This window comes from Chroicocephalus ridibundus, chromosome 6 (genome assembly GCF_963924245.1).
Source record: "Chroicocephalus ridibundus chromosome 6, bChrRid1.1, whole genome shotgun sequence".
In the NCBI taxonomy this organism is placed as follows: Eukaryota; Metazoa; Chordata; class Aves; order Charadriiformes; family Laridae; genus Chroicocephalus; species Chroicocephalus ridibundus.
This window is the reverse complement of record NC_086289.1, coordinates 49810488-49829164: the sequence shown is the minus strand read 5'-3', so window position 1 is coordinate 49829164 and position 18677 is coordinate 49810488. Positions and strand designations below refer to the sequence as shown.

Below are 18677 nucleotides of genomic sequence, written 5' to 3'. Positions count from 1 at the left end.
CCTTGTTAGTCTTTTTTCCCCACTGGATAATAAGTATACTTTCTAACAAAACATAATAAATTATTTTAGAAGACTGGCCCATGTGTAGCATCAAATCCTACAGACAAACACATTACAATTACTCGAAGCAAAGCAGTCATGGGAAGAATGTGTTACAGAAGGTACAAGCCAGACTTCAACTTAGTACTCTCCCATCTACTGGGGCTTATTTTAATGGAGTAAACGCTGTGATTGAACACTGTAATCATGCCTGCATAATCACAGCATCATAACTCTCTTCCTGCACTGCGAAAGACTGTTTGCAGATGCAGCAGCCATTTTACAGATCACATTTTAGAAAACAGACTGCTGTTTTTTACTTAGTTATGTTATACTCTTCTCCTTCCCTCAAACCCTTCATTCTCAAATAGTGCAGGTAGTGTCTCTGGGGTAAACAGCACTGTGATCGAGGTGTCTATTTTTAGATCTCAGAGACAGAATTCTTTCCAGCCTCTAGACATTGTGCCCTGAATCACATGATTAGCAAATCAGTACATTACTGATGACTTTTGAGTCTTCTCAATCTTGCCAAACAATTTTACACTTGATTTGTGTTACCTCATGGTGACACAAGCAATATTTACCTAAATGTTTTATCTTTGACATAACCATCTTATTCAGAAAGATTTGCAAAAAATAATTAAAGTATCTTGCTGAATAACAAACTTGGAGGCAACACAGTGAAGTGACTCAAATGAGATGTAGGTCAAAAGACACGCACAAAAAACCCACCCAAAACAAACCCACACACTCAGCTCTTCCCCATTTTTCTTTTACAGTTCTAATTAGAAAATTTTTTTAAAGGTCAAAAAAAAATTGCATTGTACATAATTCACCAATTAAGAGAAGAATCCTTTAAAAATTCATTTGAATAAACAGAAAGAGACTAGGGAAAGGAGGGGGAAAGTATACGAAGTAAATACATCAACTGGCATGGTCTACAGCCTTCCTGTGTGATTCTATGCCTACAGCATCCTACATTATCTTGTGGCCTCGGGATTGTTCTATCTTAAATATCATCAATAAAAGCACATGCTACATTATTGCTTTTTTATATAAAATCATCCACTTTATTGTACCTTAGAATATGTTTGTCTTGTATATCAAGAAACATATGGAACATTGTCTAGAAGAAAAACTGTATTTGTCTGGTCTTATTGAAAACTAAGCTCTTGAAAACTAAAAACTTAAGTGAAGTGCATCAGATTCACAGACCATTTCCATACATCTGGATCAAATCTGAAGTAAAGATTTAGTTATTTTTATATAGACCTTAGCTGAATTACGGATTTCAGTTGAGTTCAGAAAAAAAAAAATCAGCATTTTTCAAACCAAATGGCTGAGTTCGTTTTTAAGATTTACACCCAAGACTTACACTTTGTTGGACAAGAACTGATGATGGAAAGTAAGCAGAGCGTTTTGATACAATTGAGAAGAAAATCCAGAGGCTACTCTGTCTTCTCTTTCTTACAATAGATGTTGATAGGTCACAAACACTTTTAAACTTAACAAATTCATGTTTCAGTTTCCCTATTCCTTTAGTATTTCACCCTTTTTCTGCTCAAGTGTTTTAATAAAAAGAAATTATTCTGGGAAAAGCTATAACTAAATTAAAGCCACATAAAATAATTTACTCCAGAAAATAGTTGATTTATCTCATTACTTGATTATATCATAGCACAGAGTTGCAACGCCTCAGGACTAAAAGATATGCAGACAGAATATTTCATATTCATTTTCTATTAAAAGCACTACAAGTAATCTGTCCATTTGCTAAAATAAATAGGATTTATAAAAATTCAAATGCACTATACCTGCTCTCATCTTTACTAAGCACTCAGATGCTTCTATTCCTGAATGTATCACTGTATTATTGGAGTCTTTCTCCTGCTCCATGCATATGTATTTCTGATTCACGTTCTTGACATAAATTAAATTACACTACAACTGGAAAATTCTACAACAAATTTCAGCATCAGGAAATTATGAAGACCAAAGAAAGTATCAAAAACCAGATGGAAGTAAAATAAGAGGTCTCAGAAAACTTGAACTGCATGAAATAAGCATGATCATTAGTACAATTTTATGATCTAAACCTTGCTTTATATTCACCTTGCTTTATATTCATTTTATATACCAAGGAAAAGGTATATTTTCACTTCATGTTACCTAGCACACAGTAAACAATTCAAAGTAAAAATCCTAGTCACAGAAAGACAGCTACAGAGACACAAGTAGGAGAAGACAAACTATGAAAGACTAAGACAATATTCATTTTAGTTATCTAAATTAGTAGCCTATGCTGTATGGCATGTGCAGTCAAGTGAGCCTTCACAGAGGAACTTAGGCCCTCTATTTGGGAGCTTATAGACCAAGCCATGCTTTAAGTACTTTCATGAGTGCATAAAAGTTACAAATTAACCTGTCTTCAGCAAGTTTTTACTTACTTTTATTGTACATTAACTGCCACAAGACAAATGGAAAAATTTATTCCTGAGGAAGACACATGAGGAAAGTTTTAATGCTGATAAATCAAATGCAAAACTAGATTAAAAGAAAAAAAAAGCTAAAACCAAATGTCTTGGAATGAAGTAAATAATAAAGAAGGTATAAGGAACTGGAAAATTATTTGAAGAAAATAAACATCAATAAAAGAAACCACTGCTGACTGTAATTAAATTTTTATACTAAAACCTTCAAGCAGTATCTTTGCTAAGTGACACCTCAAAAAGGAGAGAACATGGCACCACTACTGCATTTGTGGTTGCTTTTTTTCTGTATTAGCTACACACTTAGAATTTGAATGTTTCTGCATCAGAATGCATTTAATTTTACATTTATTAGCATGATAAGTTGCTGAATAACAATTTGTGGCAGCTTATACGTCATTATAAGATATACAGCCTTTCAAGATTATAATAAATGCTGTTAGTACAATGACTTTGGTTTCATGTCATTGGTATAATAAACCATCTGCCCAGAAAGCTCAATTTAATTAGGTCTATTGTCTCTATGCATAAATATTGCATTAAATCAATATTATATCCCATACACTTAAAAATAACATATCAGCCTATTTTCATTGCACACCTTCCACTAGGATGCTTAACATTTAATTGCCAAATGAAACATGTACTATAATTTCTAAGGTTTCGTATTCACAGAGACAAAACTAGAAGAGCAAAAATAATGCAAGTAAACACTGTTAGAAGATCCAACTTCCTATTATATTTTAATATATTTTTTCAAATTTGCTGTGTACTGGCTTAAATTTCTTTACAGAGTATTCCATGATACATTACCTGACAAAGAAACACCTCAGACATTCAGAGTTACTTACTGTAGCATTTACCAAAAGCTTTATAGCAGGTTAAAATAGAACATACACAATTTCTTGCATCATCTAATGGTATCAGGCAAAAATCACCATCTAGATTTTAAACTGAATGACGCCACCTATGTAAGAATTTAGTGTACCTCTTGCCTGCTTTCAATGAATCAATGTCTAAAACACAGTCACAATATCTGGATCTTTCAGCAGTACTTAAATTAAGGGAATTATCTCTTTGTTTCTCTGAGTGTTGGGTAAGCCATCAGCTGTCACTTATAGGTGATAAATAGAAAGTTAGCATGTTACTCACCAATAAAATAATTGTTTCCTAATGCAAGCATTTCTTCCGAAAGAACAAGTCCACCCAGTGCCTGGAGAAGAGTGACACTTCTGCCATCAATAAGTGAACACTGTTTAAATCCAGTGGTTGTGACCTTCCACAGCAGGATAAGAGAAGCAGTAGCATCTTGCCTTATTCTAAGAAAAGAAATTATAAAAATGTTTACACTGAGGGAAATTGGTGTCATTAGGAAGTACATCACTGCAAAACTAAAGCTTATCAACAAAGAAAACTTAAATGTAGCACGTATGGATTCAGGAAAAGGCCTGAAGGTTCTTAGCACGTCCACAAAAATAAAAAAAAAGCTTCAATAGTAAGATTTGCATAAGAGTATACGTAATAGTAGATTTAATCATACAGAGTCTCCATTTCTAATACTTGAAGGACACCATCTTAGTGCCCCAGAGGAGTTTTACATAAACATTATATAATAGTAAAGCATCCTTTTTCAGTCTTTGTACTTATGCCTTTTTGAATAGTACCTCCTTTCTACATCTACAATGCCATCATTTTCTGCAGCAGAAGTACATCCAGCCCTCTTGTTTACTGGGGAACATTCAATGTTCATTCAATACAGGGAGACGGATCCTGGTAGAAATCCTCATTTGTTTGACACACCGGATCGAAGGTTCAGAACAGTTTATTCTTGTAAATCAAATGAGCCATGTAATGCTCCCAAGGTCACTGAGTCCACGGTGCCTTCCTGAATATTGACAGATTGGATAAAGTAGTATCTACAACTGCATATAATACTGTTGGCTCCACTAGGGAGCACTGTATCTATGTCAGCATTTCTTTCCTCTCAGGACACTTTTTTCCCTACTCACCTCCATAGAGGAAAAATAAAAACCTGTCATGTTTCTGGCAAGTACCCACGTATTTGCATTAATTTCCTCTGAAGGAATCCCAAATGAGTTTGAACAATCCTCCAAAAATTCAAACACAACTGCATCCAACTGTGGAAAACTGATAACTCTCTCCTGCTGAAAACAGCCTGCAAATACCAGAGATGAAGTTCTGTTCCACAATTTCCTGTTTCAATCCTGCTAAAAACACAAGGCAGTTTCTCCCTTGTCGCTTCTTATTTGAGTTCAAAACAAGAAATGCAAAGTTTTGTAGAATGTTTGACACAAGTTGGAAAAATGTTGCAACTAGACATATAAGAAGCAAATTTTTGTCAGTATTTTGGATCCTCTGTAAGAACCACCCCCACCGCTACCCCCAAAGCTGACCATCTCACTTGTAGAACAGGATAGCAGCTAGTTGCACAGTTTAGGTCACACCTGACAATCAAACCAAAATAAAATTATTAAATTGAAATTATTTTCCTTTCATAGATAGCCATTGAACAAGAGACGTTACTTGGGCCTTTAACACAGGAAATACAATGAAATGAAGGTAGATATTGATCTGCATTAATCTACCCAGATATAAAACACTGCTAAAGATATATAGTGGAAAAAAAAAAAAAGAACAAAAATGACTGCGTACTCCGCAACCTCCTTTAAAGGGGGGTCCCTCCATCAAGGGTCTTAAATACAGCTATCAAACCTACAAACGCCACCTTATTCCCGATTTCAATAAAAGACACTTGTTTGCTTATAGATTGCAGCCAGCCAGAGCATCCACACTCACAGATCTCTCCCTGACTTAGGCTTAATGCTCATGAATGAGCACGATTCAAAGTCCCGTGGGAGGAGTGGGACAGCTCCCACGTTTAACAGTTACTGCTCCAAACTGTCTGCAGCTTGTCTGCTTGCATCAGTTTGTTTTTTCCTGCGAGCATGGCCTTTTTTAACTGAAAGCTGGGATCCTGGAAGATAAGATGACAGTATGAGAAAAGTAGGCTATTTTGGGAAAATCTAAGCCTAAAATTGCAGTAAAGCTGTGAGCCAGAGAACTACGTTGGCAGATTTTTATTTGAAATAAAATTTCCAATAAGAAAGTGCCTCATCCCAACTGACAGAATCAGATCTTTCTAGGAAGTCAGGTTCTGTTAATTAAAAGTAACAAAGTAAGCATTTGATCGAAAAAGGATGAGTTTGAAATGCATTCAGTTTCTTGAGAAATGTGGTTTGCAGGACATACACAAAGATTTCACAGCTGATGATGACACCCAAAGCAATAATCCAGAAATCAAATACAAGTGCACAGAATACATGCATTTATATAGTCAATAGTAACACTTTCTACCAGAAAGTGCATCTTGAGATGTAAGAGGAGGGGAAAAAAGGTGTTCACTGCATGAAGGAGAAAGGAAATATCATGTCTTCTCCAAACTAACATCTTCAACACGTCTGCCCTAATTTCTAATGCATTCTAATAGCCTAGAGACAGTTTACATGCTTACATCTTTTAAAACATTAAGTACATGGGAAAAATTATACCAAGCAAAGAGCTGTCATGGCACTGCTAGATGCCTGAAGTCTGTCTGAAGTTCTTTTATATACTTTTAGCCATTTGACAACTCTGCCCATCTGAAAAACTGTTATCTAAAATATCCAGGCAAATTAAAATAAAAGCATTTTTATATTTCATCACACATGATAAATATTCTTACTTTATTGATGTATTCTGTGGAACTTCAAAGGAGATAAGCCGGCCTCCAGCAGAGGTATTGGAACTGGCATTTCCACAAGCCACATCTGGCGTTATCTGAAAATAAGAATAGTTTTAGTTAACATTAAGCCAGAAAATCTAACCAAAGAAAACATGAAAGATTTTTTCAACAATAACACTAACAGTCCAGCAGTGATCTTTTAAAAATCATCAGGATGGACCAAAACATTCACCAAAACATTTATATTATCAACAAACATCCTTTTAGGTTTTTGTTTTAACAAAAACTTCCTGAACATAAGTGTAAACTTCTAAAGGTATTTTCCTTTAAAAGAGATGACATTTAGAAAAAGATGAATAGGCTTCTGGTCCTTTAAAATAATAAATAAAGCTCTAATGTTTGCCACGTCCAAGAAATGTCACAATATTAATTTAGGTGATCTTGAAGGATTTATAATAGCAAATACTGATATTTTCTTTCTACTATATTGAAATACATTTTTTTACAAACACAGATTACTTTAAAGAAATATTCCCACATCTTGCCAGATGGAAAAAAATTACAAGCACAGTTGAGAGTGAAAGGATGCAGCAGACATAGAAATCAGTTACTGTATTAACTAGATCAAGACACCATACAGGATGCCATACAACACAGAGGAATCACAAACAGACTCCTTAATTATTCATATCTTCTAAAGTAGTAATTTCATGAAGGCCGTTTGAAAACCATTAGCGTTTCCAATGACACCTTTATTTCAAATAAGTAATATTTTATGTGGCATAATTGAGTCTTTCTATCGCCTACATTAACATCATCAGTAGTTTTAATTAAGTAGTTCTCAGGTATCTTCATCAGCTTGCCTATGAAATATCACACTGTAAAAAAGAAAAAATAAATCCACCAGTTTCATCTTCAAATTGCTAGGCAGATTTTGCAATTTGGGTTGTTTTTTTTTTCAGTCATCTAGAATACATGTGCAACCTTTTCACATCAACCTTACTGGCTAAGTGAAAATGCAACCTGACACACTTCTGAAGACAAAGCCAGAATCTAATTTTTAAGTAAAATTGAAATTCATATTTTAAACATTATTATGAAACACCTGTGAAAATATGAACAACACAGCATATGATGCAAGTAACAATTTTTGGGAGACTCAGACTTGATTTTGACTTGGCAAGACAAATACCCCGTGTTCACATTTCCCAAAAATGTCTAGAATACTCGATTCATTGTTGAGTTCTCTGGCATATATACACGTAGTTTGTGAAAATAAAGTGAGATGCAGTTTTGTTGTATGTGTTCAAATGAATTTTGAAAAAAAGATAATATATTTATTACAATTTTTCAATCTTGGAAGTCAAAATTATGAAGCTAACATTCAAAGCTCAATGAATCCAAAAATTGGTTTTGGCTAACACTCTTATATTTGCCAACATTTAAACTTTCATTTTCTTTGAGAATCTATATGCTTACTGGGACAAAGGAAAAAAAGAAATCAATGTGTCTATTCTCCCAAACTTATACTACAGCTAAAAATACACTCACTTTTAAAGTATTTATACAGTTTTACAATTTCACGCATCTATTACCTTGGAGCACAAGGGGGAAAAAAAAAAAAAAGTAATTTAAGCATTTAATTTACCTTACTATTCAATAGTAGAAGTTTGTAAAGTAAAGGGTAATGATCTCTTTGAAACTAGAATTTTAAAAATGACAAAAAGTTAGAGAAGCAAGAGCTGAACAAAGTGGCTGCATAAAGTGCCCTTGTGTCCAAAAAGGCCAACGGCATCCTGGGGTGCATCAAGAAGCGCGTGGCAAGCAGATCGAGGGAGGTCATCCTCCCCCTCTACTCTGCCCTGGCGAGGCCATATCTGGAGTGCTGCGTCCAGTTCTGGGCTCCCCAATTCAAGAGGGACAGGGAACTGCTGGAGAGGGTAGAGCAAAGGGCTACCAAGATGATTAGGGGATTGGAACACCTCTCTTATGAAGAAAGGCTGAGGGATTTGGGTCTCTTCAGTCTGGAAAAAAGACGGCTGAGGGGGGATCTTATCAACACTTATAAATACTTAAAGGGTGGGTGTCAGGAGGATGGGGCCAGGCTCTTTTCAGTGGTGCCCGGGGGCAGGACAAGAGGTAATGGGCACAAACTTGAGCAAAGGAAGCTCCACCTAAACATGAGGAAGAGCTTCTTTACTTTGAGGGTGGCAGAGCCCTGGAACAGGCTGCCCAGAGAGGTGGTGGAGTCTCCATCTCTGGAGACATTCAAAACCCACCTGGACGCGTTCCTGTGCAACCTGCTCTGGGTGACCCTGCTCTGGCAGGGGGTTGGACTAGATGATCTCGAGAGGTCCCTTCCAACCCTATGAATCTATGATTCTATAACAAGAGCTGAGATTTAACCTTATGAAAATGGAAATGACAAACCAAAAAGACTTTGGTTTGCAAACACATCAGAATTTAGCATTACCTAGCATGAAAAGCACACGTAGGAAATATTTTAATGATAATCAGAAGAGTGAAATGCAAAATGCAGAATTTTAACTCTTCTATTAACAGATCTGTAACATTTGATGTCTTTCTCTATCTAGGAACTCCATTTGTAATTGTCCCTGTCTTCATGTTCTACAAATCTGATAAAATAATCATCTAAACTAATAGGACACTAAAATCAGGATTTTACAACAGCTGAAATTTAATAATTTTTTATATTAAAAAAACCCGTAGTATTTAGATCAGAGGAAAAAAAAAAAAACAAAAAAAACACCACACCACAGGAAGAAGCAACAGCTCTCATAAGGAACAAAATTAGTTCCAGCAGTGTCCTATTTCAAATACTATGGAGACAAAGATGACAGCTTTGATACCTGAATTAGGAAACAAATTACAGAGTTTTCCACAGCCATGGGAAATTTGTATAAAGACTTTTAAGTATGTCTCTCTTCTGTTTTAACAGAGCTTTCTGCAAAACTGAAGGATTGAAGAATGAGGGCAAAGATGACCAATTCATTCAATAAGAAAGGACACTCAGAAGATTAAAACAATCTGTAAAATCTCACCCTCAAAAAAAAAAAAAAGCTGTTAGAACTGGTAGGAGATGTTTAAAACAGAACTCACTGGAAAATATACTTAAATTATTTTCAGAAGGTAAAATAAAGAGCATTTCTACCCTAATTTAATTTAAAAACTGAGACATAACATACATAAACAGACATAACACATAAACAGACCATCTGAAGTCATTTAAAGAGAATCTTAAAAAAAATTACATATAACTGCAATGACATGAAACTCTTCCAAAATTCCCCTGAAGCATTCAATAGCACAGAACCTTCAAGCCAGCATGGAAGTTGCTTAGGGAACAGACTTATAGATACAACACAAATGATGCAGCTACTTTAAAAACAGTCACCAAAGAAATCAAAATCTTCATGCACCTGCCAGACCCTAAAGTATGTTTAGGAGCTGCTTACAAAGCTAAGCTCCTACGTCAGCACAGAATATATTTAAGAGCTGCTCTTCAATATATTACTTAGAGTTTAAAATGCTTAAATATCAAATTGCTGATAGGAGATATACAATTCCTCTTTACATACACGTTCCATAAGTTTGCATCTAAGTCATGTTCTTATTTTTAAAAGAGAACATAATATATAAAAAATACATTTCTGCTTCAAATGCTTAAACAGTGTTAACTTTTTGAGTCTTTACATGGGTAAAAGATGACCCATGATTTGGGTCATCATTTGAGAAAGCAAGAGCGAAATCTCCAGAAGAGTACCTATTCCTACAATCTCTACTTGGACCTTAACATTCAGCAGTGCCCTGGGTAGAAGACTACTTTACCAGGCCACAGCATTAGTATAAATGAGATTGCAAAGGATATCAGGTGTGGTACATAAGAAAAGAACAACAGACAGTTCTTCCATATTACGATTTTTCTGAAAAAATTAAATAGTGTGAATTATACAGATGCTCTCCTGCCTTATGCACCAACCAGGATAGAGAGATATACATTTAATTCAACAAGTGCTGAAATACAGAAATAGATCCCAAGGCAATATTTTTATATGAGTGCCTTTATTACTTTGGTAAATTAAGTGTACTAGCCCTTACTTCAATGAGGCTAAGAAAGGTAACATACAGACTCTAAGTCTACATTTATGCCAGGATACATATACGCAGCCTCTCACACTACTGAAAGTAGTTCTCTGAAGGTATTTGTTGTATACGAAATTTCCTAGTATGTTTCTTGGAAAGCTGACCAGACATTTGTAATTCTACAAGGCCTTATCAACACTGGCAGACTAATCCTGGACAGTGCAAAATCCAGCCATTCTGCTACTGTGATACATGTTTGCATTTCTTCTGTATCCCAGTCCCCTGAGTTTAAAGAATTGCAGAAGGCTTTTACTTCTTGCAAAATATGCCACACTTTCCTCAAACTTAAAAGTGGTCTCTAAGTGGAATGGCTAAATTCACGTTAGCCTTAGCAATTCCACACTACTCTGTTGAGAAGATATTAATGAATATTTCTGTAAACTAACACATAATTTCCAAACACTGGAAGAGGCTGTCCAGGTGTCTTGTGGACTCTCCATCCTTGGAGATAAAATTTAAGACTGAACTGAACACAATTCTGAGCAACCTCATCTAGTTGACCCTGCTTTGAGCAAGGGGGTTGGAATAGACCACCTCCAGAGGTCCTTTCCAACCTCACCTACACTGTGATTCTGAGTAAAAATTCACCCCATGAGCCAGGTGCCTACTAAGTCTTTCCTGTAAATTGCTATTGAAACTTCAGTGCCATCACGGCTTTCACAAAATCCCACTCCAACATACAATAAGAGTGCTTCATTTTGAAAATATCCCCAAAGCTTACACAAATAAGTATGTGTGCATTCAGGCACACGCACAGAGACTTGTGTATTTTTAATCAATGCTTTCCTCCTGTGCTAGCTGTGAAAGTTCTCTTTGGTTTAATCTCTTGTCTTTTCATCTCAAAAAGCTGTTCTGGTTTTACCCCTTAATGAGGCAACAAAGAAATCTGCAAGGCCTTGCAGCCAAAGCAAAGTGGGGCAAATCAGTCTGGAATTAAACAAAATACACAAATCCACATATCATTTCCACACATCATTCTTAATGAAATAAAATAGGTGAATACAAACTCATCTTACAGAAAAGATCAGTGCTTAAAAGAAAAAAAGTCTATGCTTAAAAATTTAAACATATTTGTAAAGATATTATATTAATGGAAAGAGTACAAAAATGAGTTTTTTGAGAAAACAAGGCTGTGTTCTGGGGTGGCCTCCCATGAAAATTGACATGGTCATTAAGAAAGATAGTCTTTCGTTTCTTTGGTGGCACAGAAACTGTCACAATGAGTACATTACAAGGAATGCTCTTGCAAGCGTTGACTCTTTCAAATCTTCTTTCAAGGGATTACATATTAACTTCTAATTCAATAAAGCAAGTTTCATATCATGCAGTTTTGCCTTTTCTGAACGTATAACTACTTCTTTATTCAAGACAAGGCCTGCAGGATTTCTTCTTTTCCAGCCCTCTAAGGGTGGCAAAAGGTGTCTTATTTTCTAAGAAATACAACATGTTTGTCAGCCTTCCTTATGCAAGGGAAAAATAATATGTGAAGAAATAAAACAGGTCAGATCCTGTTCCAGATTTTGAACAGCTGTCTGCAAAGAATTTAAAAGGGAAAATAGTAGGAAAATAGAAGGCAATATAATAGAACCATAAGAGGGGGATCAATTACTATCAATAAACCTGGCACAGAAATCACATGCAGACAGAACAAAATCGTAAGAGGAAGAAAAGCAGTTCCCTTGCCCTGTAGCATGGAAAAACTACTGCTTCTGAAAATCTAGTGCCACGTAGCCTAACTGCCACATGAGTATATTTTTTTCTACCCTCCAAAGTTTCATATGGGACAACACTTGAAAGAAAACCAGAACAGAAAGAAAACAAACGCTTACTTCTAATATATAGAATAGACTCGTAGAATGGTTTGGGTTGGAAGGGAGCTTAAAGATTACAACTCCCCTGCCATGGGCAGGAACACCTCCCACCAGACCAGGTTACTCAAAGCCCCAGTATAGATTCAAATGAGTAGGGCTTCAGTATCGTGACATAACTGCACTCACTAGAATTTTCTATATTTCTGTCCTTAAAGGGGATATGAGAGTTTTGATTTTAGGAAAGCTAGTATTTATGACTATCCATTAAACATCTTTTAGCAACGGAACATACTAAAGAAAGGTTTGTATGAACTTCACATAAGTTTTGTTTGAGCATATTAAGCTTTTAGAGACATTTAGTTTTGTGTTTTGAAAATAAATATAATAAAGGGTATTGCCTATCCAGAATGCTTACACCAAGTTGCCTATCAGGCTGGCATTTGTACAGAAAGTTACATCCACAAATATTGTAGAGGGGAGATTTAGTGTAAAATCTAAATTTTACATTAAACTTAGTGAAGTTACAGATTTATCCTAGAAGAATGTTAAGATTATTCAAGCAAAATCTATGTTTCCTCCAGTCTCCTTATTTGTTTGTGTATCTTTTTCTAAAAGCAAAAGAAAAATAATAGAGGCTTCCAAAACAAATCTTATATACAGCTATAAGAAGAGCTGTCCTAAGTCAAACCAAAAGTCTACATATTCCAGCACTTTAACTCCAACAGCAATCATAAGAGGGCAACCCAAGAAAATAGGGTAAGAAAAAGTAAAGCATATTTCCTCCTGCCTCCACCCATTTCCATTTCAAAGATTTTCCTAAGATGTCATTTCTAAGGATGGAGTCTCTATGTATTTAGCCACCTCAAATGGATCTCTCTTCCATGACTCTGCTCAGCCTCCTTCCGCATTCATAGCATACTTTGGCAAAAAGGCATGATCGTTCAGCAACACATAAAGCAGTCAGAGATTCAAAGGTCTCTGTTTCAAGCAGAATTATTCTGTGAGCATATTCCATTGCTGCAGAGCAGGAGTACTTTCTCTCAGGATTTTCCACCTGACCCAGCTATACTCCTTTTAAAGGCTTACAATTTACTAAGAACACATGTAAAACAAATGCTGTCCCCATTGCAAGAGGAATTACAAATTTATTGCAGCCTCTAATCACTAGTTCCAAAAGCTTGAATCTGAGCAGTATTATTGCAGTATAAATAAGAGGTTAGACTAGGACTCGTGCTTAGCATTATAATTCCTGGCTGTTCACCTGGCAAATCACTTTACTGCTCTGCGCTTCAGTGTGTCCATCTGTAAAATGTGAAGAATACTACAGATTTCCTTCAAAAAACATTTGAGAAATAATAAGGAAAAGTAATATCTAAGAGTAGACTATTGCTATCATTGCAGTTCTTACAGTTGATTTTGTACAGGTACACAGAAACCTTCATTGGATCTGTTATTTGAATATGAGTAATGAGATGGTTTCTTTTTTCTTCAATTATTGTCTAGTATATATCTTTTCTAGACTGTAACACAAAAGATCACTGTACTGGGGAAATGTGGATTGCTGGATGTATCTCTCTTCCAAGTGGAACAACTTAGTTGCCCAAAGTAGGAAGAAAATTCTCTTTCAACAGCTGATCACAAAGATAAATTCTTATTATGTTAAAGAAAACAACAGACATTAATATTTTTCTCTCAATGATTTGTGTTTGTAGCCCTTAATCTCCATATCAGGAAAAGATTAATTCTGATAGCAAGAGCTCTCTAAGAAATGAAACTGTATCCAAAGACACCTGTATGTTGTCTACTGGTGCAGATGTTACCAAGAAAGTTCAGTCAAGCAAGCACTGTCAAATATATCCCTAGTATCTAAGGAATGCAGAAAAAAATGTCCAACTGTAACCATATATCATGCCTCTCAGAGAGTTCACTTCTCTCAGGTGTTAGGTTTTTGAGTCTCCAAAACTTCCTGAAAAAGCTTCCATGGAAACTTCATCCTTGCAAGATAGGGAGAGCTTCCATTTGGAGAGTTTCTGGCAAAATTTCTCTCTGAGCAGACAGACAAAAGAGTATGAAGAACATTAGCTCACTTGTGGTATCAGTATAGAATAGTGTGAAAAACAGGCTGACTTTGAAAGATTTAAAGAAAAGCAGAAGAAAAAAAAAAAAAACCACAACAGGAACAAACCCCACAACACAATAATAGCAGCCTTTGCTGCCTCTGAATCTCAAGAAAGATCAAAATAGTAGATTTTTGCAATACAAAACCTACAGTTGCTTTATTTTTTTCTTTTTAAGAGGCCAAGAAAGGATCAAGCTTTGCAAAGCTTTTAAAGCTATGAGGAAAGGTAGTATTTTTCTGCCTTACACTCAACTCTTTACTCTTGAAGCCTCCACCAAAGAGCCTTGGGAACACCGACCTTCAGGCAAATCAACTCACTTTAGATTAATACAGATCATAGACAATGTCTTGGATTAGCAACTGAAATACCTTTCTTTCAGATAACCACTCTCTCACTGTGAATTCTAAAGAACAGAAGATTATGCTACCCTAGAAAGATTGTGAAAAATCCAAGATCCATCACAATACATTAAAAACATTATCAACAGAAGTAATTTCATAATAGGGTAACAAGTAATTTCCATGTTAGTGTTAATAATGCAATTGCAGTTGATAACCTATTTGTATTTCTCCGGTAACAGAAGACGCACAGAAGGGTGAATTTCAGCTATTAAAATACCCACTTATGAATGTTTGGCTGAAATGCTTAGTGAATCTACCTAAAATGCTAAATAAATGTTACTTATACAATCCTAGACCACATATTGAGGAAGACATACAAAGAAAATCTGGTACAGAGAAAGGCATGCCCTTAATTGACCAGGACACATGGAACACCCATGCAGAGATGACACAGCACATTTAAAATAAGTAATAAAAGCAGATCATTGTTTGTTTCTGCTTCAGTGCTCTCTCCAGACTCCATACTTTGTGACTAACATATGTTCTACTGTAAAATAACAGATATGGGAGATGGAATTCCAAGAAATAAAGCTCTTTTCTCCAGATGTTGCCCACCAGAACTCCCACTGAAATACGATACAGCCCTATATAATCTGAGAGTCATAATACACCAAACATGCATTTCACATACATTGGTTTTAGTTTCAAAAACTGATTTAAATAAATGTTATAGTAAAAACATGAACAAATTTGTTTGGGCTAGCAAAGAATGATGAAAATATACTTCTTCCAGGATTAAACTTGTGCTTGTTCATTTTCTCATTATGTAGTGCGTGAAAACACCTCAGAAGAATCACACTCCTTGAAACACTTCAAAAACAGATACAGCTGACATTTCACCTGTTTATTCTTGAACAAACTCAAATGAAATGACTTTACAATGCATTTTTCATTAAGAATAAGATGTCACAAAGATTTTAATTCTTTGCCTGCCAAAATTATAGTATTTCTTCACCAACAAGCTTCATTACCCCTACACTGTTTCGTACTAAGTTGACCCAAGCAAAGCCAAAAATATGGCACTACCATTACCCGAAAACAGATGCTCACTTTTATGGCAGACTGTGCATCTTGCACATATGTACTATTATTATAGGTGGGTCATCTCCGGATCATGTTGGAGACTCCAGTACCAACTACTGTAGTAATAGTATATGCAGAAGTAGTGGTCTCACACCTCCAAGTAAGAGAACAACAACGCAGAGAAATACAAGTCATCCTTGCAGTGATGCACTTCAAAGAAGAAGGGAAGAGTTTTGCACTATGTAATACACTGACTATCACTTTTCATAGAACCATAGAATGGTTAGAGTTGGAAGGGACCTTAAAGATCATCTAGTTCCAACCCCCTGGCACAGGCAGGGACACCTCCCACTAGACCAGGCTGCTCAAAGCCCCATCCAGCCTGGCCTGGAACACCTCCAGGGATGGGGCACCCACAGATTCTCTGGGCAACCTGGGCCAGTGTCTCGCCATGCTCACAGTAATGAATTTCTTTCTAATATCTCATCTAAATCTACCCTTTTTCAGTTAAAAACTGTTACCCCGTGTCCTATCACTACACTCCCTGATAAAGAGTCCCTCTCCACCTATTCTGTATGCCCCCTTTAGGTGCTAGAAGACTCCTATAAAGTCTCCCCGGAGCCTTCTCTTCTCCAGCTGAACAACCCCAGCTCTCTCAGCCTGTCTGCATAGGAGAGATGCTCCAGCCCTCTGATCATCTTTGTGACCCTTCTCTGGACCTGCTCGAACAAGTCCATGTCTTTCCTGTGCGGAAGGCCCCAGAGCCGGCTGCAATACTCCAGGTGGGGTCTCACCAGAGCCAGAGGGGTAGAGTCACCTCCCTCAACCTGCTGGCCACACTTCTTTTGATGCGGCCCAGGATGTGTTTGGCTTTCTGGGCTGTGAGCGCACATCGCCAGTTCATGTTCAGCTTTTCATCAACCAGCCCCACCAAGTCCTTCTCCTCAGGGCTGTTCTCAACCCATTCTCCACCCAGCCTGTATTTGTGCTTGGTATGGCCAAGCAATCCTCAAATAGCTGTGTTTTCTTAGCACTGCAGAGATACACACTTTTCAGAACATCATGTGATTATAACTACAAATAGCAAAAAAATATTTTAAAGGTATTGCTTTAACATTTTTATTTTCCTGAATTTATTTAATGTTTTAAGATACGTTGTCATACAAATGACTGGAAGAAACATTTCAAAGAAATATCCAATACAACAATTTGACCAAACTCAGCCCGCTACTTTTAATAAGTATCTTTTTTTTATTTAGTTATTTAATTTTACTAGTATATTAACTCAGGGCAGAGATCATATCTTCAGTCCCCTCATGTAGATATCCATGAGATCATGCACAAATGACAACACAGCAATGATAACTCTTAGAAGTTCTTTTCCATGCATTTTTATTTAGACAGAATATTCTCACCTCTATTTCATCCCATTTCAGATCTACAACTTTCTGTCCTGCTTTTGGCTGCCATGTAGGTAACATCACGGTTGCTCTTGAACGAGGAAGAACAATGTCAGGTTCCAAGGTGGATGAGACTGGTCTGCTCTGTCTTGGTGACGTCAGCTCTGTCTGTTCAGAGACTGGAAGGCTGTGCAATGCATGTTCACAGTTTGTTCCCTCATAGCCTTTGCTACAGAGACAGAGGTAGCCATCACCGCTAGTGCTGCAGTTACCATGGTGACAGGGGTTGCTGGCACAAGGATCTGAAACAAACTGGGAAAAACATATCATATAGGTCAATTACTGCGTATAAAGTATTTATTTCTGAGCTTTACAAGGATTCTTTTCCCCTCCTGTATTTATCTTCTAACCATATTTATGAACCAAGCTCATCTTTGATGTATCTTCAAGGAAGTACATTCAAAGGATTAAAGAATATAGATTAATCCATATTAACCACTTTTCTCAGACCATTTAATGCTAATTCACTGTTGACACATTCAAGCGAAGTGTCATTGTTCATAATAAGCAATTTTCAAAAACAGTCTTAAAAGACTAACCTATCCAGGGAAAACAACAAACATCTAGAAATTTAATACAGCAACGGAAAAGGACCAGGGCACAGAACTCATGCAGATCACCAGGTCATGAAGCGGCTCTGTGTTGTCAGAGTTAACCACATCACACAATCGCGGTCATGGACACAACTTCCATTTTAAAATGGCTAGGCTTTTTGCCCACACTTTGTTTAGTGGACGGCAGTTTCAGAGTCTGATTCATTCTGGTGCTGAAAACTTTCTAACAGGAGTTGGGGCAAAAATGTGCTTATTTTTAAAACAGAATTTGTAATAGTATAGGACAAGACTGAGCTCAATGATGCCAGAAAAATCCTGTCCTATGCCTGCTTGAATTTCTAGGTAAAATTTGTCTACAGCTAGTTTGTACTCAGTTTCTTATGTTGTCATTGACTTTCAGGTTAAATGTGTTTTCCCTTTTCTATACTGATGTTGACATACATAATGTATTTGTAGAATACATCTACAAACTCTTCTCAAGTTTTAGCTGTTACACTAAGCAAGCCACGCTTGCTCAGTCTCCTTGTGGAGGACAAGCCCTCTGTTCACCTGCTCATTTTTGCACCCCATGCTCCACCTTCTGCAAAAGCATCAATACTTTTTTTGTCCTGGAAATAGACTCCTTGATCTTACTTAAGAAATATTTGCTTAGTCAGAGCCAAATAACACTGCTGACTCACTGTCATCATTTGACCAACTACGACATCCAGGAAGTTCCCTCAATTTGTCTTCACATCAAAGTGATAACCCATCACTGGAAACAGACATTTTCTCAGTCTTTAAACGCAAATTTCGTCCAAGTGTTCCAGTCCTAAAGGTTACCCAGCTCTCCCCTGTTCAATATTCCACTCCTTCCCTGCATAAGCAGTGCTTC

At 36.5% G+C, this 18677-nt stretch overlaps 1 protein-coding gene across 1 annotated transcript in view; it reads right to left on the bottom strand.

Moving 5' to 3' along the window:
* The window catches only part of DNER (delta/notch like EGF repeat containing), a 137664-nt gene that overhangs the window by 64532 nt on the left and 54455 nt on the right, over positions 1–18677 (bottom strand). Inside the window, exons 2-4 of the mRNA XM_063339824.1 lie at positions 17205–17501; positions 6271–6365; positions 3681–3847 (exon numbers count right to left, since the gene is read on the bottom strand). Coding sequence (XP_063195894.1) covers positions 3681–3847; positions 6271–6365; positions 17205–17501 — 559 coding nt within the window. The remainder of the gene's footprint in view (positions 1–3680; positions 3848–6270; positions 6366–17204; positions 17502–18677) is intronic.